A 24,426-nucleotide genomic window follows, 5' to 3' on the forward strand; every position below is an offset into this window, starting at 1 on the left:
GGTTGAGGTGGTGAAGTCAGAGGGTGGGATATTTCCCAGGGAATGCCTTCCTGCGAATTGATGAACTAGCACTTGGCTGAGCTCTCAAGGGTTAATAATACGTTGTTGTTAATGTAGCCTCACACTCTACAAGGCAGCATGAACGGAGGGAGACACAACATGGCAGTGGCTGCAAACATTCCCTGTGGGAACTGAGCGTGATGAACTCATGCTGTTCCACTGGAGCGCACCACTCCTTCCACTTTCTAAAGGCATGCATGTGTGTGTGACTGACAGCTTAGGGGAGCTGAATGGGGGGGCGCAGGGCTACTGGTCCAACCTGGTTCCTATCCCCCACCAGCTAGGCCCAATGGGCTGCTCTTTCTGCAAGCAGTGGACAAAGCAGGCAGCTGCCGAACAACATTATAAGAGCATTGCGCAACTTTAAGCAAGCATGTTCTCTAACAGACCATAGAATAACAGAATTGGAAGGGACCTCTGGAGGCCATCTAGTCCAACCCCCTGCCCAGAGCAGGACCAGTCCCAACTAAATCATCCCAGCCAGGGCTTTGTCAAGCCTGACCTTAAAAACTTCTAAGGAAGGGGATTCCACCACCTCCCTAGGTAACGCATTCCAGTGTTTCACCACCCTCCTAGTGAAAAAGTTTCCTAATATCCAACCTAAACCTCCCCCACTGCAACTTGAGACCATTACTCCTTGTCCTGTCATCTGCTATCACTGAGAATAGTCTAGATCCATCCTCTTTGGATCCACCTTTCAGGTAGTTAAAAACAGCTATCAAATCCCCCCTCATTCTTCTCTTCCGCAGACTAAACAAGCCCAGTTCCCTCAGCCTCTCCTCATAACTCATGTGTTCCAGTCCCCTAATCATTTTTGTTGCCCTTCACTGGACTCTCTCCAATTTCTCCACATCCTTCTTGTAGTGTGGGGCCCAAAACTGGACACAGTACTCCAGATGAGGCCTCACCAATGTCAAATAGAGGGGAACGATCACATCCCTTGATCTGCTGGCAATGCCCCTACTTATACATCCCAAAATGCCATTGGCCTTCTTGGCAACAAGGGCACACTGTTGACTCCTATCCAGCTTCTCGTCCACTGTCACCCCTAGGTCCTTCTCTGCAGAACTGCTGCCTAGCCGTTCAGTCCCTAGTCTGTAGCGGTGCATTGGCTTCTTCTGTTCTAAATGCAGGACTCTGCACTTGTCCTTGTTGAACCTCATCAGATTTCTTTTGGCCCAATCCTCTAATTTGTCTAGGTCCCTCTGTATCCTATCCTTACCCTCCAGCGTATCTACCACTCCTCTCAGTTTAGTGTCATCCGCAAACTTGCTGAGGGTGCAATCCACACCATTCTCCAGATCATAATGAAGATATTGAACAAAACCGGCCTCAGGACCGATCCTTGGGGCAGTCCGCTAGATACCGGCTGCCAACTAGACATGGAGCCATTGATCACTACCCATTGAGCCCGACAATCTAGCCAACTTTCTACCCACCCTGTAGTGCATCCATCCAGCCCATACTTCTTTAACTTGCTGACATGATCAGTGGCTTAACAACGAAATGTCAAGTAGGACAATGTTAAGTGAGGAGTTACTGTAATAGATTCAGTAGAACATAAAATCTAACTTCTCTTAAATGTCTGCACTTTCTCTCTAGGTGCGTATCATGTTTGAGGTACAGGATCTGAAATATGCTACTCTGGCCACAGTGTCAAGATGTGGAATGGTCTGGTTCAGTGAAGATGTTCTAAGCACTGACATGATATTCAATAACTTCTTGGCCAGACTACGAAGCATCCCTCTGGATGAAGGTGAAGAGGAAGCTCAGCGCAGGCGAAAGGGCAAAGAAGATGAAGGTGAAGAAGCAGCTTCTCCAATGTTGCAGGTATAACTTGGAATGGATTGTAATACTGTGGACTGACACCAGACCCACTAAAAGTAGGAAGTGCCTTGAAAGCTTATCTTACCGGCTGTACTGAATATAAATAGAGATTGAGTTAACAAAGTATAATTTTAGGGAATACAACACGCATGACATTTTGAATCCATGCTACTGACAAACTTATTTTAAAATCTAGTGTTATGACTTAAGACTACAAACCAAGTTCCTTGAACAATGCTAATGTCTTTACCAACAGATTCAAAGAGATGCAGCAACAATTATGCAGCCCTATTTCACATCTAATGGACTTGTGACTAAAGCTCTTGAACATGCTTTCAAGTTAGAGCATATCATGGACCTCACTCGCTTGCGCTGTCTTGGTTCATTGTTCTCTATGTTGCATCAGGCTTGCCGCAATGTAGCCCAGTACAATGCAAACCATCCCGATTTCCCTATGCAGATAGAGCAACTGGAGCGTTATATCCAGGTAAAGTAAATACTTAAGCAAAGTGATCTGAAAGCCTAAAGATGAACACAGTTACCAGATTCATTGAATAGTCTCCTTGTATTTTCTTCAGCTGTCCTTCGAACACAAGTAATACTTTTTTTGCATTTGTGTGGACTAATCTTTCTCTTCTCTTCCATCAGAGATACCTGGTCTATGCAATACTGTGGTCACTTTCTGGAGACAGCCGTCTGAAAATGAGAGCAGAGCTGGGAGAATACATTAGGAGAATCACCACTGTACCATTGCCCACAGCACCCAATATACCCATAATTGATTATGAGGTAATAGCCTCTTGTACTTTGTATAGGTTAAAAACCTAATTCCTAAGGAAACAAAACCAGAATGACACTATTTCTAAATTAACCTCTCTCAATGGGAGTAAATCAATATCTCACAAGTTAGCTCAAGGCTAGCCACTCTACATTTGATTCCCCCCCCCCTCAGTTGGTACATAATGTACTGTGTAATCCAGCCTGCTTCTAAACTAGTCCCAAAGCATTAAATCTGTAGGTGTTAAAAACCTAACTGAGTTCACAGATTAAAGCATGAAGTTGTGTAAAATAAGATGGGGTTGTGATGACAACCCCACTGGAACACATCTGTCTCCTAAATTTAATTAACTGTATTTCTGTTCACCTAGGTGTCAATTACAGGTGAATGGGTCCCATGGCAGTCCAAGGTTCCTCAGATTGAAGTTGAGACACACAAGGTTGCTGCTCCTGATGTTGTAGTACCAACCCTAGATACTGTCCGGCATGAAGCTTTGCTGTATACTTGGCTAGCGGAACACAAACCCCTAGTGCTCTGTGGCCCACCAGGTTCTGGAAAGACTATGACCCTTTTCAGTGCTCTCAGAGCCCTCCCTGATATGGAGGTAACTATTGTGTTTATGTGTGGGTTATTGAATAATAGCAAATTTTATAACAAGTAAAAGCTGCCTACAAGGTTTACTCTCGTGATTACAGCAACACCTCTCTACTTACATGGCAAAAACTTCATTGTATCAGAGCTCTTTGCCCAAGTAAATGAATGTATCTTTATAACACTCTGTGAAGTAGAAACATGAACTGTAAAAGGGAGTGGAAACTGAAGCAGAAATCAGTGACTTGCCCATAGTCACCAGGAAGATCTAGACTCTTCCTAACTCCAGGAGTCCCTTAACTTCAAGGCCATCTGTTCTTCCTTTCTAACTAGCACCAGTAGTACTGGCTTTTTTCCACTTGTTCGTATTAAATCAAAAGTATTTTGAGTTCAGGTAGCTGTTCCGTCTTGGTATATGAGTGTTTAAACCTGTTAACAGTGATGAGAGACAGTATGTGTAACAGGTGGGTGCTACTGGCACATAACAGACTTTGATGGCAAAGTCTATAAGGAATTTTACATATCTGTAGTGACCCAAATACTTGTGTAAACAGCATCCAGTGATCAGTATCTAGTCAACATACAGCATATATTTTCAGTCTGAAGGCCAAGTTGTAACATATATTTGTTACTGAGGAATGATAATCTATTGAAACTTTGGTTATAGATTCATAGATATTAAGGTCAGAAGGGACCATTATGATCTAGTCCAACCTCCTGCAAAACGCAGGCCACAGGATCTCACCCACCCACTCCTGTGAAAAACCTCTCGCCTATGTCTGAGCTATTGAAATCCTCAAATCGTGGTTTAAAGACTTAAAGGAGCAGAGAATCCTCCAGCAAGTCACCCGTGCCCCATGCTACAGAGGAAGGCAAAAAACCTCCAGGGCCTCTTCCAATCTGCCCTGGAGGAAAATTCCTTCTCGATCCCAAATACGGCGATCAGCTAAACCCTGAGCATATGGGCAAGATTCACCAGCCAGATACCCAGAAAAGAATTTTCTGAAGTAACTCAGATCCCACCCCATCTAACATCCCATCACAGGCCATTATTTCTAAGATTTCAAGCTATTAAAACATATCAAATGTCTTACCTCTTTCACCCCCTTTTTTTTTTAAAGGTGGTTGGACTTAACTTCTCTAGTGCTACTACCCCAGAGCTACTTTTGAAAACTTTTGATCATTACTGTGAGTACAGGCGTACACCTAATGGAGTGGTGCTGGCCCCCGTGCAGCTAGGAAAGTGGCTGGTGCTGTTCTGTGATGAAATCAACTTGCCAGATATGGATAAGTATGGCACGCAGAGAGTCATATCCTTCATTAGACAGGTTTGTTTTGTTGTGAAACTAAGGATTCTACTGTTATGCTTTTATGGAAACTTTCTTATATTAAAACAATTCCCTCATTCAGATGGTGGAACATGGAGGCTTCTACCGTACATCAGATCAGACCTGGGTGAAATTAGAGAGGATTCAGTTTGTTGGAGCTTGTAACCCCCCTACCGATCCTGGAAGGAAACCACTTTCACATAGGTAAATACTATTCTGAAGCTACTAAAACTATAGTACTGATCTGCAAAATGGAGTATCTGATTCCTTTACATTCTACTATTGGAATCCAGTTTTTGTAGCGTCAAATATTGGTTTAAAAATACCTTGCATCCAAATGAGCTGCTCGTTAACAGTCCATCAGGCTTCTGTTGATCTTCAATAAGTCTTGGAACACTGGAAGTTCCAAAGACTGGAAGAAAGCTGCCAAAATGCCAGTTTTTAAAAAGTGTAAATGGGATGACCTAGATCTCGGCCAAAATAATGGAGTGGCTGATACAGGACTTGATTGCCTTCTTTTAGTTGTTTTACAATGTAACTAATACAAATCAACATGGGTTTATGGAGAATAGATCCTGTCAAACTAGTTTTGTTTTGTTTGAGATTGCAAATTTAGCTGATAAAGGTAATAGCGTTGACATAATATACTCACTTAGGTAAGGCATTTGACCTGGTACTACATGACAATTTGATTTAAAAACAAACTAGAATGATATAAAAGTTACATGGCACACATTAAATGGATTAAAAACTGGCTAGCAGATAAGTCTCAAAATGTAACTGTTAACTGGGAGCCATTATTGAGTGGGCTTGTTTCCAATAGGGTTGCGCAGGGCCTGGTTTTTGACCGTATGATATTTAGCATCTTTATCAGTTACCTGGAAGAGAACAAAATAATCACTCTCTGTTTGTAGAGGACCCAAAAATGGGAGGATGTTAAATGACTAGGACAGGTTACTGATTCACAGCAATCTGTGTCACTTGGTAAACTGGGCGAAGCAGTTAATATGCATTTTAATAAAGCTAAATGTAAATACATACATCTAGGAACAAAGAATGTTGGCCATACTTGCAGGTTGGGGGACACTCTTCCTATTTATGATCCCCATTTAAGCATCCCAGGATTGCCTTAGCTCTTTTGGCCAGTGTTACATGTTCAGCAGGGAGCTCAAGTTCAACTGATTATCCACCATGATCCCCAAGCCCCTTTCAGGATAAAGAGGCTTATTTGATCTCTGTATTTGGTACTGATGTGACCACTGCTGGAATCTGTGTCCAGTTCTGGTGCCCACAATTAGAGAAAGATGTGGACAAATTGAAGAGTTCAGGGAAGAGTCACAAGAATGATAAAGGATTAGAAAACCTGCTTTTATAATGGACTCAGAATGCTCAAGCTATTTAGCTTAACAAAGAATAGGTTAAGGAGGGACTTGATTGGTCTGTAAGTACCTACATAGGGAACAAATATTTAATAATGGGCTCTTCAGCTTCCAGCCACTGGATCATGTTATACCCTTCTTTGCTAGACTGAAGCTAGACAAATTCAGATTGGAAACAAGGCAATTACCCATTGGAATAACTTACTGGGGGTGGATTCTGCATCATTCACAATTTTTAAATCGAGATGATAGCATTTTTTTCTAAAAGATGCCCTGGGAATTATTTTGGGGAAGTTCTACCGCCTGTGTTATATGGGAGGTTAGACTAGATTGCTTCTGACCTTCGACTCTCTGAGCAACACAGACTGTACTCACTCACATCCCTGTACTTCAAAGAGGACTTTGTTTTCGCCAACAGGGTGGTATCTAATGTGAGTGCTGAACATTACTCACTTCAGAGGCTGAGAATGCTGTTATGAAATTAATAGTTACTTTTACCCTATGGAACAAGCAGCTTGGATCAGAAACGAACCAATATGATGTGATATTGCAGAGTACAAGTCAGTAATTGACTCTCCTACTTTGACATTTAGTGGCTTAATTTGAGATGAAATCTCCGCCAAGGATGGCAGTTGTTTTGAATATTGAAAATAGATCGGTCAGGTCTAGTCTAGCTGACTTGGATGAAGTCTCTCCTCGTATGAACACTAAGCTATTGGACCTCTTTCAGATTTTTACGCCACGTCCCTGTGGTGTATGTGGATTATCCTGGACCGGCTTCCCTTACTCAGATATATGGAACATTCAATCGTGCAATGCTGAGGCTTATCCCATCGCTCCGCACATATGCAGAACCTCTTACTGCTGCCATGGTAGAGTTCTACACAATGTCACAGGTAACGTGCTCTACACACTATCCCAACTTCTGACTAGTCCTTTTTCCTTGTTACTGTGCCACTTTAGATAAATCCCAGTGCTTTTTGTCTTGGCCTGCTTACCCAGTTTCTATTAGCAGTTGTGAGATGGGAACATGAAAAGCATTGTTTGCATGTTAATTATTGTTGCACAACTTTATCCCATTAGATACTATACCCAGTGTTTTGAATTTTTAGGAAAGGTTCACCCAAGACACACAACCACACTACATCTATTCACCTCGTGAAATGACTCGATGGGTGAGAGGTATCTTTGAAGCCTTGAGACCATTAGAAACCTTACCTGTTGAAGGCCTTATTAGGATTTGGGCACACGAAGCTTTGCGTCTCTTCCAAGACCGGTAAAGAAACTATGGAAATAGTATTAAAAGTACAAATTGATCTTTTTCTCAACTCTTTCCAGAGACTTTCCTTTAAAATAATTGAGGCCCAAGTTGAATTCTAATTTGATTCCAGATTGCTCTTTTAGATATATTAAGTATAAACACTTAAAAGGGCTCAGCTGGGCAGAATTCTCAAGTAGTTCAAATGCCAAACTCACTTTTTTTTTTTGGCCAGTAATTTCAACTTCAAACGGTTGGCTCATTCATTTATCTGCTTGGAGCACAAAACTGTTGTAATGGGCAGGTTTGTGAGGTGAAGTACAGACTGCCTACGAAGACCACAGGATTATAGTTCACCTCAAATTTAAAGGTGGTAAAAACAAATAGTTTGAAAAGGCTTGGCCAATCTCAGTCCCCTTTCTTTAATTGTTGCAGTTGAGTTTGAGGATTTTATCAAATTGAGATTTTTTTTACCATATTGGACCTTAAATTGTTACGATTACACTGAAAGGATTTTCACCCTTACTCCCTTCTCACATCTTCAGGATTTGTCAAATTGAAATTGCGCTTGCTGTAGAAATGAACAAAAGTTAAAGTTCATAAAATAAGTGCCACCTTCAAAGGCTTATATATGAGGAGTAATACCTTTTGTGGATTTGAAATCTAGTCCTCTCTAAGCTCAGGGCAAGAAAAGTGTCTGTTGCATTGCTAAGTAGATGTAAATATGGGTCAGTTCTAATAGTATTACCCTTTGCCTTACTTGATATTTAAAACACTTCATGTATATCTGTTTTTAATAGGTGTTGCATGCTTGCTTGTAACTGTCTTTCTCTCTAACTAGACTTGTGGAAGATGAGGAGAGACGTTGGACTGATGAAAACATTGATATGGTAGCTCTGAAACATTTCCCCAACATAGACAAAGAGAAAGCTATGAGCAGACCCATCTTGTACAGCAATTGGCTGTCAAAGGTAAAGAGGGATATCTCAGTTGAAGCCTTGCCATTGACTGTTGCAGACACTAAGTATCCTATTAAGAGAGTGAATCTTTGCCCACCACTTCTTAGGCAGTACTCCTTCTAGTGTGCTAAACATAGTCCATGCATGTTTCAGAGTAGCAGCCGTGTTAGTCTATATTCGCAAAAAGAAAAGGAGGACTTGTGGCACCTTAGAGACTATCCAGTTTATTTGAGCATAAGCTTTCGTGAGCTATAGCTATATCGAATGCATCCAATGAAGTGAGCTATAGCTCACGAAAGCTTATGCTCAAATAAATTGGTTAGTCTCTAAGGTGCCACAAGTACTCCTTTTTCTTTTTGCGAGTCCATGCTATGATAGAGTTTACCTTTGACAATAAGGATTGCTAACCATTTGGAGTTGGTAAGCAAACACATTTGATGCAGCATGCCATGATGGGTATCCAGCACACAGCAGAATCTGTCTGGGTATCAAGGGAGTAGAACTGTGAATTTGAAGGCAGAGCATATACCCAAACAGGGACACCTCTAGAATACCAAGGGTAACAATCCCAGAAAGTATCCTGGGGTCTTGGACTAGTGCAGTTAGGAGATGTAGGTTCTTTTTGGTTTATTTAACAAATAAGCCAGTGGTGTCCGTAACCACACTGGCTAACTAATGACTCAAAGAAGAAGTGCCACCCACTGAGTCACAAGCTTCATTTCCTAGCATCCTGGGTCTCCCAAGTGGTGTTAGATCATTGAGTTGCTTGATCTGAGGTATGACCCAAGGTGGTATGATTGTGGAGTACAAGCATACTCAATCTTCTATCTAGCTGTATGCTTTCAAAACAATAAATGCCTATAGTCGTCCCATAACAAACAATAGTGTCTGGTCAATAAACTGTTCGTGGCCTTAGACACCCTCCCTTCCCCCCCCCACCACCACCAGTCCTTTATATGACCTCAGCTGTTGCAACTGACTTAAAAAAAACAATTGTGTAATGCTAATATGTGGTTTGTAAAGCTTGTTGCTCTGAATATTTTAGGGTTTGCTTTTCAGTGTCCAAGCAGGTATTCATAAATCTACTTCTGTGTTTGCTGGCTAAATGCTCTCCTGTCTGTTCAGACTTATGAAAATACACTTAACATACATGCACCCCGTGTATTAGATAACATAACTCAAACCAGTTGAACCATATGTGTGTTCAAATCAGGAATTTGCAGTGATGGTAAAAGTGCCAAGGAGGAGCACAAATACCTATCTACCTGGGAATTTTCTGGCACTTATGGAATATACTGACTTATATTGCCTCTTAAAGTAATCAGTAGATCCTTTTAGATGCCTTACATTACAATGGCTCTGCGGACATGATGCACAAATAGAAAATGCATCAGATTTTAGTGCAGCATCTGAGCTGATGTGGAAACTAGTTTTTCAACTTAAGGTGAAGGTCTGAACTGCACTGCTAAGAGGCACAGCACAGAACTCATAGCCAAAGGGGAGTGGGGTGGGGACTAAGGTAGCTTTGAGTCTTAATGGGCTGTCTAAATCGTGCAAGCCACTTCCCAGATGCCAGCAGAAATTCTGGGCAGCACTGCTGCCATGGCATGTAACATTACATGCCCTGCCCGTGGCACATACTACATCAGAGTCTGAGGGGGTCCCTGTGGCGATCCTCCTCAATTCTTGAGTTGGGAATTTGTCACTCCAGCCCCTTTCTCACCCTGCTGACCCCTCTGTGCTGGATAATCTCTCCCTTAATCTTAAATTCTAGACGGTTAGATCTCTTGCTTACATATTGGCCTCCTTATTCTAGGATTATATCCCAGTGGATCAGGAAGAGCTGAGAGACTATGTAAAAGCCAGGCTGAAAGTGTTTTATGAGGAAGAACTTGATGTGCCACTAGTGCTGTTCAATGAAGTTTTGGATCATGTGCTAAGAATTGACCGGTAAGCTGAATTTCCAACTCCTGGGTTTGTCTAGTTTGAATTATAAAACAAATCTGTATTCAGACTAGTCCGGAATGGAGCACCAGTTTGTTCTGGTGTTCTACTTGGGAGAGGCATTCTGTAAAGGGGGCGTTGTAGCAGTAGACCGAGAAATATTGCCAATAGTTACTTCAGTGTGCCCCTGAACCAGACACAGTACTAAAAAGAAAAATAATACAGGTTAAGTTTGCAAGGAAAGGAGGCTTGGAAATGTGGTGGCTAAGTCACAATTTATCAAGCAATAAATTTACTTGAAGTACCAATCTCTTTCAGAATCTTCCGCCAGCCTCAGGGTCACTTGCTTCTCATTGGAGTTAGTGGAGCAGGGAAAACTACTCTCTCACGATTTGTGGCTTGGATGAATGGTTTAAGTGTTTACCAAATAAAGGTTGGTTTGGTTCAATCACTCAGCAAAAAAACTGACTGTTAAAGCTTGTAGTTGTCTTACAGATATTCTATCTTTGGTAAGATAAATGTATAAACGTAAGTCATTGTGAGGGAGGATAAGGGCTAAAAAAGATCAGTAACTATTGCTAAATCTTTATAGGTTCATAGAAAATACACAGGTGAAGACTTCGATGAAGATCTGAGAACGGTCTTAAGACGCTCTGGCTGCAAGAATGAGAAAATAGCATTTATAATGGATGAGTCAAATGTACTGGATTCTGGATTCCTGGAGAGAATGAATACTCTTCTGGCCAATGGAGAGGTAACTTGAGTAAATGTGTATAAAGTAGCAGTTATGCAGGGAAAAAAATCAAGCCTTTAAGAAAAATATACTTATTCCCTGGATTAGGTTCCTGGTCTCTTTGAAGGAGATGAATATGCCACCCTTATGACTCAATGTAAAGAGGGAGCGCAGAAAGAAGGCTTAATGCTAGATTCCCATGAAGAATTGTACAAATGGTTCACCAGTCAAGTTATTCGCAATCTCCATGTTGTGTTCACCATGAACCCATCTTCTGAGGGCCTGAAGGACAGAGCAGCTACTTCTCCAGCTCTCTTCAACAGGTAACTTATTTACTCTGTTTGGGAACTAACCTACAACTTCAGGTCTGTCTTTTTTAATTAAGAATATTGTTAATACCCTCTTGAAAAAAGAAATTTTGGAGGCTTTAATGTATGTCTTGTCCTGTCTACAGGTGTGTCTTGAACTGGTTTGGAGACTGGTCAACTGAAGCACTGTACCAAGTTGGCAAAGAGTTTACAAGCAAAATGGATCTTGAGAAGCCAAACTACATTGTGCCAGACTATATGCCAGTTGTATATGACAAGTTACCACAACCGCCATCACATCGGGAAGCTATTGTGAATAGCTGTGTATTTGTTCATCAGACCCTTCATCAGGTGTGTTCTGCCATGCTACTCGGATCTCTAGTGCCGTGTTCTAGTAGACTGACACAAGTTCAGTACAACGTTGCCCTCTGACAGTTTTGAGTTTAAAAAAAAATCTAGATCTTCTATAATCCTAATCTTTTACATATACAAACTTTTGACAAAATCCTTTTCCTTTGAAAAGGCTAATGCTCGTCTAGCAAAACGGGGAGGCAGAACTATGGCCATCACACCACGTCACTACTTGGACTTCATCAACCATTATGCTAACTTGTTCAATGAGAAAAGGAGTGAGCTGGAGGAACAGCAGATGCATTTGAATGTTGGTCTTCGAAAGATCAAGGAAACTGTTGACCAGGTACATACCTTTAAACTTTGCTTTTTAAAATAAAATTAGAGCTATTAAAACGTTTTAAAACTGAGTTTAGTCTATATAGACTCTAATCTTACAATTCATGACAGGTGGAAGAACTGCGTAGGGACTTGAGAATAAAGAGCCAGGAGTTGGAAAAAAAGAATGCTGCAGCTAATGACAAGCTGAAAAAAATGGTGAAGGATCAGCAAGAAGCTGAGAAGAAAAAGGTGAAATCAAAGCTTTCTTTACCTTTTGTACATGTGCAGTATATTTAGAAATAATATATTACAGGCTGCACAATCTTTCTCTTAGGTTATGAGCCAAGATATTCAGGAGCAGCTGCACAAACAGCAAGCAGTAATTGCAGATAAGCAAATGAGTGTGAAAGAGGATCTAGACAAAGTCGAGCCTGCTGTCATTGAAGCTCAGAATGGTAAGTCAGCACTGACAAATAACTACAGCATGCCTGCCTTTAGGGGTTGGGGCTGATCCAAAGGCTCTTGAAGTCAGTGGGCATGCTTCCATTTGCTTCAGTGAACTTTGGGTCCTTCCCTTTATCAGCAGTATCTTAATCTTTAGTGTGGAAGCAGTAGAAATAAAATGGTTCACTAGCGCTACTGAGCTTCCAAACGTCCTATTATTGCTACTGTAGACTTGCATTCTAAGCTGTATTTTTATTAAACTTTTGAGCAATAAAGTGTCTTAATGGTTCACTGTTTTTGTCAAGCTTTGCTAGATTTACTTGGTATCTTTCAGTATACCAGGCCACATTAGAATAGGAACTCCTGAAACAGGAGTAGGTCAACAAACACTAGGAAGTATCGTGAATGGAAATACTACCTACAACTTATTTACTCAAGAGTTAGTTACAATGGCGTATCAGTGGGTTGTGTAAGAGGAGGAAGGACTTCTAATTCACTATTTGATTAGCTATACAGTCACTCACTGTAGAGGCATAGCCTTGTTTTTAGGCTCCTTACCTTGTGAACTCAGTATAGCTGCCAGGTGCAAACTCTTGCTCTTGTAGTAGTGCTTGGAGGCTTCTGATAGTTCAGCTTGCTCTCACACAAGTGAGAATACTGGTGGAGAGTTTTCAAAATGTGGAAAGCATTTGGTTTTTACAAGACAGGTTTAATTCATTTTAGATATGACCTGAAGCTTAATCTCTCAACAATCTCAATGAAGATTTGCTAATTCCTGTCTTACTATTTTGCTGTCTTCTCTTCCTTTTTCTCCCCTATCAATACTCTTCCTTTCTCCTGAACGATCCGGCTTGACCACTGTGATTAGCTGTAAAATCAATAAAGAAGCAGCATCTGGTAGAGGTCCGTTCTATGGCCAACCCACCTGCAGCAGTGAAGCTAGCACTAGAATCCATCTGTCTACTATTGGGTGAAAGTACAACTGACTGGAAACAGATACGTTCCATCATTATGAGGGAAAACTTCATTCCAACTATTGTAAACTTTTCTGCTGAGGAGATCAGGTGAATAACTGCAGGTACTGAGGTACTGCTGGGAATAGAAAGAAATTTGTTCACAAGATGTCCACAATAGAAGTCTTAGTTAGTAGTCACAATTGGTGGTGATAGGGTTTGTTTTCTACCTCACAAAAAGCAAAATTAATCTCAGTGCGTATGCAGAATCTCCACCTTTTATGCGGCGAACAAAATATCAAACTCTGTCATATATTCATGAAGATGATCTATCAGGGAGCAGATATGCATCTCGGCTAAATTTTGCTCTTAAAATAAATTTTAAAGTATAGTCTGAGTAACACATACTGCCATCAGAGCACTGGGATATAGACTATTCCCAGTAATTGAACTTAAATTTCTTTCTTTATTTCCCAGCAGTAGCCTTAAATCCTTGATTGTTGCATGCTGAATACTTTTTTCGTTCTCTTAATAGCTGTGAGCTGTATAAGGAAGCAGCATCGTGTTGAAGTAAGAGCAGTGGCCAGCCCTCCTGCTGCAGTAAAACTGGTTTTAGAATCAATCTGTCTCTTGTTTGGTGAGGAGACAAATGACTGGAAAAAGATATAATTTAATCAGCAGCTTTTCATTGTCAACTTTAATACTGACGATCTACGGTATTGGTTTTAGTTTATCTGCTGTAGTAAAGGGGCAACTTCCTCTCAGTAATTCTGCGCTGACAGTTTCAATACTTGCATACATGCTGTGTGAAACATAACTCTTCTTTTGCAGTGATTCCATCCGGGAAAAGATGAAGAAGAATTACATGTCAAATCCAAGTTACAATTACGAAATCGTAAACCGAGCATCCTTAGCGTGTGGCCCCATGGTAAAATGGGCAATTGCACAGGTAACTTCTGCAGTAGATACGCCAATGTAGAATGCTTCAGTGTTATGTGGGAAATCAAACACCTAGTGATCAGTACTAGTTCTACAGTGCTGGAAATATGCAAGGACTCAGAATCCGCAGACTTCCATCACTCAAAGATCTGTGGCGTCTTGTCTAGCTTGCTATTGTAGAGGTAAAAACAGAAATTGTCTCAAGTGAACGTGCAGAGTAAGGTGCTGAGTGTTCTTGAATACTCGGGTAACTGTCACATGATTAACAGGATCCTGCAGTACATATCATAAGAACTTTTATGTAATGATTGAAACCCTTAACTTACTTTTTCAAAAGACAGTTGAAAATATCTGTTTTCATAATCGTGATTAGTGGCTGGTCTTTTTGCTCCGTAGCCAGTTTTGTGTATGTACAGACCAGGTTTTTGTTGCCTGGTTTGATCTCGTTTCCCCCACCTGACAAGGGTGGGGAATATTTTAGAGCAGGGTGATCATGTCTGTCTTAGGGTAGGGCATCTAGTTCTGAAGTAATGTCAATGGCAAGCGCAGACAGCATCTCATCTAGCCCTGTCCAAAGGCCAGGTTGGTTATTTGTGGGTGTAGGCTTTGGCTGAGAGTTTACAGGTGGGATTTTAGAAGCTTGAGTAGAGTGCTGTTATGGGAAAACAGGAGGGCTCCTTCAGTGGGGGCAAGCTAATCCCAGGGAAAAGGAAAAAGTAATTTTGGTATTTACCCCCAAAGGGAAAGCTTCCCTCTTCTAGCCTTCCAGACTCATTGCAGTGTCTCTCCTTCCTTCATCCTACATGCCCTGAGAGAGCGCACTGGCAATTGTCTCTGCACTGCATGATTTAATTTGATCGAAATCTGGAGGCTTCACAAAGAACTTCAGTGAGATGAAGAGTGTAGTTTACACCTCTGGCTGTTCCAGGCCGCCTGCAGACTCAGAATAGTGAATCAGTTTAAGTAGAAGACTAGAAAATTAAACTTTTTAAAATGAAATCCTGAATACCTAAAATCCTGAGGGATGCCCTCAATCCATAAAAAATTATTCTTGCTGACTTGCATGGTCCCAAGTCACATGGTAAGTTCCATTCTAGAAAGTATCTAGAACTGACTGTTTACATGTTTCACAGCTGAATTATGCAGATATGTTGAAACGAGTAGAACCTCTCCGCAATGAACTACAGAAACTGGAGGATGATGCTGAAGACAATCAACAGAAAGCTAATGAGGTAGAACAGATGATTCGTGATCTCGAGGCCAGTATTGCTCGCTACAAGGAAGAGTATGCAGTGCTGATTTCAGAGGCTCAAGCAATTAAGGCAGACCTGGCTGCAGTTGAAGCAAAAGTGAGAATACTTAATGTACCATTTTGTCCATTTTACTAACTTTTCTTTGTTTCGGGGTGGGAGTAGTGGCTTTCAAACATTCTGTATACCTTTCTAAAACAGAATGCTTTAATGGCCTCTCTACTCCACAGTTTGCCTTTCAATGTGTTTCATCCTTTGCCTTTCATCCAACCTGTCCACATCTTTCCTGAAGTGTGGTATCCAGACCTAGACACAGTAATACAGCTGAGCCCTGATTGCTGTATAGATTGGGACCAATACCTCCAGTGTCTGTCTTACAACACTCCTGTTAATATGTTCCAGAATATTAGCCTTTTTTGCAGCTGCATCACATTGTTCACTCATACTCAATGTGATCCACTGTAACCCCCGGATGCTCTTCAGCCTAGCCAGCTAGATCCTACCCAGTTATTCCCTGTTTTGTAGTTTTGCATTTGATTTTTTTCCCCCTTCTTGAATTTCACTTGTGGAATTCAGATCAATTCTCCAGTTTGTCAAGGTCGTTTTGAATTGTAATCCTGTTCTCCAAAATGTTTGCAACCCTTCTATCCCTTTCCACTACCAGAACTGTAAAATTCACAGCCCAAGAATACTAACACCCAAACTTCCGGAGTTGTACATGCACTCATAATTGTTTTCTGGACTTTTATAATTCTGAAAATTTGGGTCCAAAGGCTGGTGTGTTGGGCAGACTTGTTTCTCCGTATAGGTTGCAAATGCAATAATTATGGGAGCCTTCATTTTGAATAGATATATATTATATTGACCATTCCTTAATTTCTAGGTAAACCGTAGCACAGCTCTCTTGAAGAGTCTGTCTGCTGAACGTGAAAGATGGGAGAAGACAAGTGAAACCTTCAAGAACCAGATGTCCACTATTGCAGGAGACTGTTTGCTTTCAGGAGCTTTTATTGCTTATGCTGGTTACTTTGACCAGCAAATGCGACAGAACTTGTTCACTACATGGTCCCATCACTTGCAGCAAGCAAATATCCAGGTAAAGATTGATCCACAATTACTAATGTCATGACTACCACACGTGTTAACATTGATTGTAATGAGTTACTGTTTCGTAAAGGGGAAATCACAAGGTGTTCACAAAAGATAAAGATCAAATTTGATCGGACTTTGGGCTCTCTTTGGGCAAATAATAATAATAATAATGTTTTACTCTACAGTTCCGTACAGACATTGCAAGGACAGAATACCTTTCCAATGCAGATGAGCGTCTTCGCTGGCAAGCAAGTTCTCTACCTGCAGATGACCTATGCACAGAAAACGCTATCATGCTTAAGCGGTTTAATAGGTACTTCGTTTGTACAATAAGTACAGAATGTGTGGGGATAAACTTAACAATGGATCGGTGCACAGAACTCCCACAGAAGTCAATGGAATTTGCACACACCTATCAAAAGGAAAACTTGGTTGAAACTTTATCATCAAACTGAATATAAATGCTTGAGAGATTTTTGAGCGCTGTCTGGCATCTACATAGTACCCATGATTAGCAAATTAAATTCAAGTCTTAATAATCTCCTTCCCTTGTGTTTATAAATAAGCAAAACAATTGCATTTTTAGTGTTCTTCACTATTATACCAACTTAGCTCAAACTGAAGCTGTTAGTCTGTATTGACTGAAATGTTAAAGTATCCTTTTGATAGTTGTATCTAGTTAGATCATTAACTGTTATCTTCTCCAAACAATGACCGTGATCCTCCATATTCCATTTCATGAGCCCACATTCTCCAAAAAAGATTTAGAATATTAACTCAACCTGAGTGGACTAAATGTCTTGTATCGGAAGCCTTAAATCAGTCATATGATGGAAATATTTTTTCATTAACTTAGGTATCCACTGATCATTGATCCTTCTGGACAAGCCACAGAGTTCATTATGAATGAATACAAGGACCGTAAGATCACTCGTACTAGCTTTTTGGATGATGCTTTCAGAAAGAACTTGGAAAGTGCATTGAGATTTGGTAACCCTCTACTCGTCCAGGTTAGTCTCTTGTTTACATAAATTAAAAAAAAATAAATTGTGGTTACATTTCCCAGGAAGTACACTTGAAATCTTCACTTGCTGGGGCTTAGTTTTATTGCTACTCTGGCAATTCTGTGCTTTTCAGGAATTAAATAAATGAAGGTCCTTGTGTAGACAATGGATCAAAATGTAGCAAAGATCATCTCCCTTACCTATTGTTCTAACTACATTGCTCCCCCTCTCCTACCATATAAAGGTCAAATTTAAAGGCCTTTCTCAGCTGTGCCCCTTGCTACTTAATAATTTGTCACCAATTGTGCCCCTTCCACTTCACCGGTGATTTCACTTTCCAGTCTGCCTGTCCACTCCCCTTCCGTGACTCTTCACACACCATCCCTCCTGCGTAGAACAGTCCCTACACTGATCTGTAATGCTCCTGTTTTCTAAAAAAATCTTAACTCACTTCTATGGATATCTACAGTAAATAGTCAGTGTTGAAATAGCTAGATTGGAGCAGATGGGAGAAGTCAGATTGGCTTGATGAAAATACAAAAAGTAACGCAAATGTATGAAAGTACATCTGTCTAGAGATGGTACCCATTCCTGTAGTATCCGAGCACCTCACAATACCTTAAGAAATAAGGCTAAATTATTCCTGTAGCACAGATGGGTAAAACTGAGGCACAGATTAACTTACTTTCCAAAGGTGTCAGTCTCCATCTCCATCACCCTCTTATTGCTTGTGCTCTTAAATTGTGAGCTCTTTGAGGCAGGATTCAGGTCTAATATTTGTAGCAATGGGAGCATCACTTCTGATTGCGGCATCTTGGTGCTACTTATCTGATATCTACACAATGAAAAGAGCAAAATTAAGAGAGCCAAATCTGGAAATGTTACTTAGGTATGTAATCCATCATCCAAAATGTCTGAATAGTATTTGATAGTAAAAATTAAACTGTGTATAGCTTATTGTATGGGGAATAACAGTGGACTAACAGTTTCACACATGACCAAAACTTCATGTGGATTACTACTAGAGCTTTTCCCAAGCCGGGGAAAATATGTGATCCAGATCAAACTTTATTCAAGCTTGTTCCAGCACAGGTCCATTTAGCTACTGTTCTCCATTACTCTCAATTGTATTGCTGTTTAGGATGTGGAGAGCTATGACCCAGTTCTGAATCCTGTGCTGAATCGTGAAGTCCGGAGAACTGGAGGTCGAGTGCTTATTACCCTGGGAGACCAAGATATTGACTTGTCACCATCCTTTGTCATCTTCCTCTCCACCAGAGATCCAACCGTAAGGAACTCGTACAAATTTGTTTAGCTTTCAGCAGGGCAGAACATGTATTAAGCCAACAAAATGATCCTGATATTTATTTTGATAGGTTGAATTTCCCCCGGATCTCTGCTCTCGTGTTACGTTTGTCAATTTCACAGTAACTCGCAGTAGTTTACAGAGCCAGTGTCTGAATGAGGTCCTGAAAGCTGAAAGACCAGACGTTGATGAAAAACGTTCTGACCTCCTTAAACTTCAAGGTCTGTTTCTGACAAATTAAACCATAAAAATGAGTCCTAATTAGAGAATAAACTTGACTGTCTCTCTTACTAATATACAGCTATTTTTATAGTTGAGGAATGTGATATTTTGGAATGTTCTGTTTCAAAGCATATAGGAGGTATGACAAGCTGCCTAGAATAAAATGTTTCTATAGGTTATATGCAATGCATGTGATCGCAGATCTCAATTTGTTTTACTTAAGGTGAATTCCAACTGCGTTTGCGGCAGTTAGAAAAATCTCTGCTACAAGCTCTCAATGAAGTGAAGGGACGTATTTTAGATGATGACACAATCATAACTACTTTGGAGAACCTAAAGAAGGAAGCAGCAGAGGTCACCAGAAAAGTAGAAGAGACTGATATTGTCATGCAAGAGGTGGAGACTGTATCTCAGCAGTATCTGCCACTTTCTACAGCATGCAGTAGTATCTACTTCACAATGGAGTCACTAAAACAGGTTAGATAAAGTATCAAATTTAATCCCTTTCTTCCCACCAGAAATATTCAGTACTCATAACATTTTTCCAAAGTCATGCTGTATTGTTTAAATTCCCGTTATGACTACAGAAGTATGTCACGGATTGCAATAACCTCAGTGTTTGACAAACAGTAGGGCCGTAAGTTCTAAATTCTTTTTTTTTTTTTTTTTACTCTTTAGATACACTTCTTATACCAGTATTCTCTCCAATTTTTCTTGGATATCTATCATAATGTCTTGTACGAGAACCCAAATTTGAAGGGAATTACAGACCATACCCAGCGTCTCTCAATCATCACAAAAGACCTCTTCCAGGTTCAGTATAGAATTTTCATTGACATTGTACTTAGCAAAGGGTCTTGTCCTGTGGAAATCTGATTAAGGCTCTTTATAATACAACTAACCTGTTACATTTTGTTTCGCTAGGTGGCTTTCAATAGAGTAGCTCGTGGCATGCTACATCAGGATCACATAACCTTTGCTATGCTGTTGGCCAGAATTAAACTTAAAGGCACAATTGGGTAAATATTTGAATCTTTGCTTTTTGAGATGCATCTCGGTTTTCCCATTTACATACATGAAAGCTTTGTGTTTGATGCCTTAAAGTTAACCACTACTTCAGTTGAAGACAGATACTTGACTAAAATCTACTCTACTTTTAATTTAAGGGAGCCTACATATGATGCAGAATTCCAACATTTCTTAAGAGGAAAAGAAATTGTACTCAGCACAGCATCTCTCCCAAAGATCAGTGGACTTACAACTGAACAAATGGAAGCTATGATGAGATTGAGCTGCCTTCCTGAGTTTAAGGACCTGGTTTCTAAGGTTCAAGCTGATGAGGCAAGTATCCTGGTTAAGCACTGTCACTGCACAAAATTTAGGTTAGACCTATGTTGGGTACTTGCATGGCCCCCATTGCTATAGTATGAGTACTTCACAATGTAGCTAACCTCAAACACTCCTATGAGGTACGGATGGAGTTGGGAACTGAACCACAGACTAAGTGGCTTGTCAAGTTTACACAGGAAGATTTTGAGCAGGGATTCTAACCTCAGTTTTCCCAAGCTAGTGTCCTAAGCCATGGATCGGTCTCCCCCTCTTTGTAGAAACTAGTGTACAGTTTCATTTTATTTAAGTGGACTATGCAGTATATAGTTTTAGTTTTGTTTGGGGTTTTTGCTGCAGTAAACACCCCCATCACTATCAAGACCATATAATGGTTGGCTCTGTATCCATGTGTGTAGGAAGTCCCTGTTCTGAAGATCTTACAGCTGGAATAGAATCCTAAGTGTCGTGCACAATGCATCATAATTAATATTTCTTTCAATACAGCAATTCTGTATCTGGTTGGAGAGCAGTTCACCAGAGCAGACTGTGCCATACATTTGGTCTGAAGAAAAACCTGCAAGTAAGTTCAGTTGCACCCTTACCCTGGCAAATGCCTTGCTACCAGTTTGTCTTGAATAGAATAGACCTTCATTAAAGTCTTAGAACTTAGCACTTATGAAGTTTGATAAGCACTGCAAGTTTGAAGACTTCCCTTTTCAATCTTATCAATCCACAAAACAATTGCAGCATGAGTAATGACTGTGCAGCCTGTCCCTGACTCTACCCTACCATGGGGTCTTTGCGCCAAGTGGGGGCATTGTCTTGATATTCCCCTCAGACTGCCCACAAAAAGGTGTCGGCTATTTGCAAATATAAGTAAAAAAGGCACATTCAAATAGTTTCTTCAAAACACTGTTAAAATTTGTTCTAGTGTAGTGACTGTGGTTCCCTGCAACAGGAATAAATTGCCGTACAATCCACTGTACATAGAGTTGAATGGGGCATCTGTGCCTTTTGGTCATTGCCAGCCTGGTCTAACTCAGTGCTCTGTAACAGTACTCTGTACAAGGCTCTCTTATAACAAGTTTCCTGACCCTGCCTGGTCCCCTGCTAGAACTATTGCTACCTCTCTCCTCCCTCCCCCCGGCTGCCTCAACTTCTGTATTAACTGAAACTAAGACTGTTCATGCAAAGTGTAGATATTTATAGGTGGCTAGAAAGAAACTAAAGCTCTGGATTGGTGAAAACTTAAAAGAAAACTGCCACTCTTTTTTGCTTAATCTTTCCCATCTGTAAGATCACATGGCAAAGCACTTGCATGCAAAATTTGTTTGAAATAGGCTGTTTATCATTTACAGAGCTGTCTAATTGTTATAAATTGTTACTAACCAACTTTTTTCTAAAGGGAGTATTTTAAGCTCACTTTTAGTAGCTGCTGTCAAATTCTTTGGCTATGGGATCAGAATTTGCATAAGAAAAACTACACTAGTTTCCCATGGTGCTTTTATCACTGGAGCATATAGATTTCAAATGATAGGTAAACAGTCAGTAGATCTGGACAAAATCTTAACAAGGGATACTGTCAAGCTAAAAGTTTTCTGTTACAAACAACAGCTTAGTTATTTGCCTTAATAGTCTAGCATTCTTCATGTGTTATGTATTACACAATATTGCAACACTTTAGTTTCAGATCCTGCAGGAAAGCGTGTTTTTTTGTTTTTTGTTTTGTTTTTTTTTTGCTGAAATCCCTAGAGACTTTATGGCAACACTTGTATAGGCTTTAGATTCTGTATATGAACTCATTGCGGAAGCATCCAAAGGCCCTAATCAAATTACGGTACTGTTGTATTAGACACTGAAGAGCTCGCAACCTGAAAAGAGTACTGTGTGTAAGCCTGATAGTCACATTGATAGAGATGCCTAAATCAGTTTAAGATAACCTTCTTGGGCAGAGTTACTTTTGATTGTCAGATTAATAGCAATTACCATTATGTGAATTTCAGTATAGAGTACTGCATTTAGCAGCTTGTATCTCAGTCTTTAAAAGCTGTAGTTGTTTTAAGTCTTCTTTTCTTTCTTTCTTCAATAATTTGATTAACACAGTTCAAGGATTGGGAAGAAAATTATCAAATTATTATGACCTGTTAAGCGTCAGTAACAATAACACACACTCTCTCTTCTTTTCTCATTTTAGCCCCTATTGGGCAGGCCGTTCATCGTTTGCTCTTGATCCAGGCATTCCGTCCAGATCGTCTGCTGGCCATGGCACATGCCTTTGTTTCAGCAAACCTTGGCGAATCCTTTATGTCCATTATGGAGCAGCCCTTAGATCTGACACACATTGTAGATACTGAGGTAAATTATAGGAATGGAAATACTTTTAAAACATGACATCGTATCAAGGGCATACATCTCTGGTGGTGGCACATCAGACTGCTCTGCCTCAGTTTGAGGTGATGGGTGTCCGTTATAGGCTTCAGCACTGAGAGAACAGTATTCCTAGGATCCTTTAGCTAAAACTATTGCAGTATAACACTTACTAGCTATGCTGAACACACTTATTACAGTAGCATAAGGGATGAAGGGAATTTACCTTCCCCCCCACAGATTTGGGGGAGGTGCATAATTATCAATATGGTTTATTCTTATGGTAATTGTAAATGTTTTGTTTGAATGCCCTGGATTGTAGGTGAAACCTAATACTCCTGTTCTGATGTGTTCTGTACCTGGCTATGATGCCAGTGGCCATGTTGAAGATCTTGCCACTGAACAAAACACACAGATTACCTCTATTGCTATAGGTAAGAATACATTATCATTAGGTTTGGCAGAACTTGACTTTCATTTTTGTTTTATAATTTTTGACAGATACTGATTATTTTTTTAAGATCACTTAACAGTTTTAAAACTTTCAGTGGAGGGGAATCATGGGGGAGACAGTTTATTTAATGACAGACATTGGGATTCAAAAAGTTAAAGCTTTATCATAAACACAAATTGTCAACATCACTTGTAAAAATATACGAAGTAAATATCCTTAAATCTGTCTTCAAGCAGCATTTTTATTGTTTTCCGGTCTGTAAGTGTGTGTTTGATTCAGATATTTTTTTCATCTTTGTGTGTGTGCATGCATGGTGAAATTAACATTTACTAATTTAAGAAAAGCAAATTGTTCCAGGCAGTTGTTATGTTTGTCTTATTTCTTACCACCTCATATAAACATAATTTAAGCCAATTAAGTTTCTAGAACTAACTATAACCTTCTGCTTGTAGGCTCTGCTGAAGGATTTAATCAAGCAGATAAGGCAATAAACACAGCAGTGAAATCTGGCAGGTATGTTCTGTCCCTCTCTTTATATAAGTGGAACTGACAATAACAAGTTAGTTACTGTTCTGTTAATATATTCTTGTAGGTGGGTGATGCTAAAGAATGTCCATCTGGCTCCTGGTTGGTTGATGCAGCTAGAGAAGAAGCTGCATTCTTTACAACCTCATGCTTGCTTCCGACTTTTCCTTACAATGGAGATAAATCCCAAGGTAACTGAAACCAAGTTTGGCTTCGACTGGCACAGCAAGTGGTGTGTAGTGCTGTTACAAGACTCCTACCAACCAGGGCAGCATTCCCCATGATGGCCTTAGTGTGACAAGGGGAAAGGGTGCATTTTGGAATGCATCTGCAGGAGCAGGAACAAATGTCCCCAAAATCCTGCCAGGTGCTTTCTAGGGTATTGCTCACCCCATTCCTAGTAATGTCAAGTGTTTCGTAAATATCCTGTTTCTCTGCTTACGCAGGGCAGAAAAGACTGCCTACGTCTTCCCATCCTTTCCTTTTTCTTAGCAGAAAGTAGGAATTGGCCCTTAGTACTTAATCATATACTTTAACATGAATTCTCATGTAAGTCCCTACTCCTGGTAATTTTGGCATCTTATTGCAAGAGGGAGGATACTCTGTTACAATAAAAAACTTAGTGTAGGTTAACAAACTTGTTCCAAGTATCACATTTTTCATAGAAGGGAGCATTCCTCAGGGTGTAACTTGTGTTGATGCTC

The 24,426-nt window shown here is 40.3% G+C and overlaps 1 protein-coding gene across 4 annotated transcripts in view; it reads left to right on the plus strand.

Moving 5' to 3' along the window:
- Window positions 1–24,426, plus strand: part of LOC140913372 (cytoplasmic dynein 1 heavy chain 1) — a 70,138-nt gene that overhangs the window by 34,441 nt on the left and 11,271 nt on the right. For all 4 annotated transcript variants that reach the window (XR_012159565.2, XM_073349662.2, XM_073349663.2 and 1 more), the window contains 34 exons: window positions 1,663–1,890; window positions 2,144–2,374; window positions 2,536–2,676; window positions 3,036–3,269; window positions 4,378–4,584; window positions 4,667–4,788; window positions 6,694–6,859; window positions 7,076–7,239; window positions 8,063–8,192; window positions 9,997–10,130; window positions 10,443–10,557; window positions 10,717–10,878; window positions 10,966–11,180; window positions 11,312–11,516; window positions 11,689–11,862; window positions 11,967–12,086; window positions 12,172–12,292; window positions 13,150–13,345; window positions 14,066–14,183; window positions 15,307–15,522; window positions 16,307–16,519; window positions 16,701–16,828; window positions 17,372–17,525; window positions 18,661–18,807; window positions 18,896–19,046; window positions 19,271–19,524; window positions 19,726–19,860; window positions 19,972–20,066; window positions 20,214–20,388; window positions 20,881–20,956; window positions 22,571–22,731; window positions 23,066–23,177; window positions 23,650–23,710; window positions 23,790–23,913. Coding sequence is in view for 3 of the 4 variants with exons in the window: in XM_073349662.2 (XP_073205763.2) it covers window positions 1,663–1,890; window positions 2,144–2,374; window positions 2,536–2,676; window positions 3,036–3,269; window positions 4,378–4,584; window positions 4,667–4,788; window positions 6,694–6,859; window positions 7,076–7,239; window positions 8,063–8,192; window positions 9,997–10,130; window positions 10,443–10,557; window positions 10,717–10,878; window positions 10,966–11,180; window positions 11,312–11,516; window positions 11,689–11,862; window positions 11,967–12,086; window positions 12,172–12,292; window positions 13,150–13,345; window positions 14,066–14,183; window positions 15,307–15,522; window positions 16,307–16,519; window positions 16,701–16,828; window positions 17,372–17,525; window positions 18,661–18,807; window positions 18,896–19,046; window positions 19,271–19,524; window positions 19,726–19,860; window positions 19,972–20,066; window positions 20,214–20,388; window positions 20,881–20,956; window positions 22,571–22,731; window positions 23,066–23,177; window positions 23,650–23,710; window positions 23,790–23,913 (5,385 nt within the window). In the remaining variant the exon portion in view is untranslated. The remainder of the gene's footprint in view (window positions 1–1,662; window positions 1,891–2,143; window positions 2,375–2,535; window positions 2,677–3,035; window positions 3,270–4,377; window positions 4,585–4,666; window positions 4,789–6,693; window positions 6,860–7,075; window positions 7,240–8,062; window positions 8,193–9,996; window positions 10,131–10,442; window positions 10,558–10,716; window positions 10,879–10,965; window positions 11,181–11,311; window positions 11,517–11,688; window positions 11,863–11,966; window positions 12,087–12,171; window positions 12,293–13,149; window positions 13,346–14,065; window positions 14,184–15,306; window positions 15,523–16,306; window positions 16,520–16,700; window positions 16,829–17,371; window positions 17,526–18,660; window positions 18,808–18,895; window positions 19,047–19,270; window positions 19,525–19,725; window positions 19,861–19,971; window positions 20,067–20,213; window positions 20,389–20,880; window positions 20,957–22,570; window positions 22,732–23,065; window positions 23,178–23,649; window positions 23,711–23,789; window positions 23,914–24,426) is intronic.

This window comes from Lepidochelys kempii, chromosome 6, assembly GCF_965140285.1.
Source record: "Lepidochelys kempii isolate rLepKem1 chromosome 6, rLepKem1.hap1, whole genome shotgun sequence".
Classification (NCBI taxonomy): Eukaryota; Metazoa; Chordata; order Testudines; family Cheloniidae; genus Lepidochelys; species Lepidochelys kempii.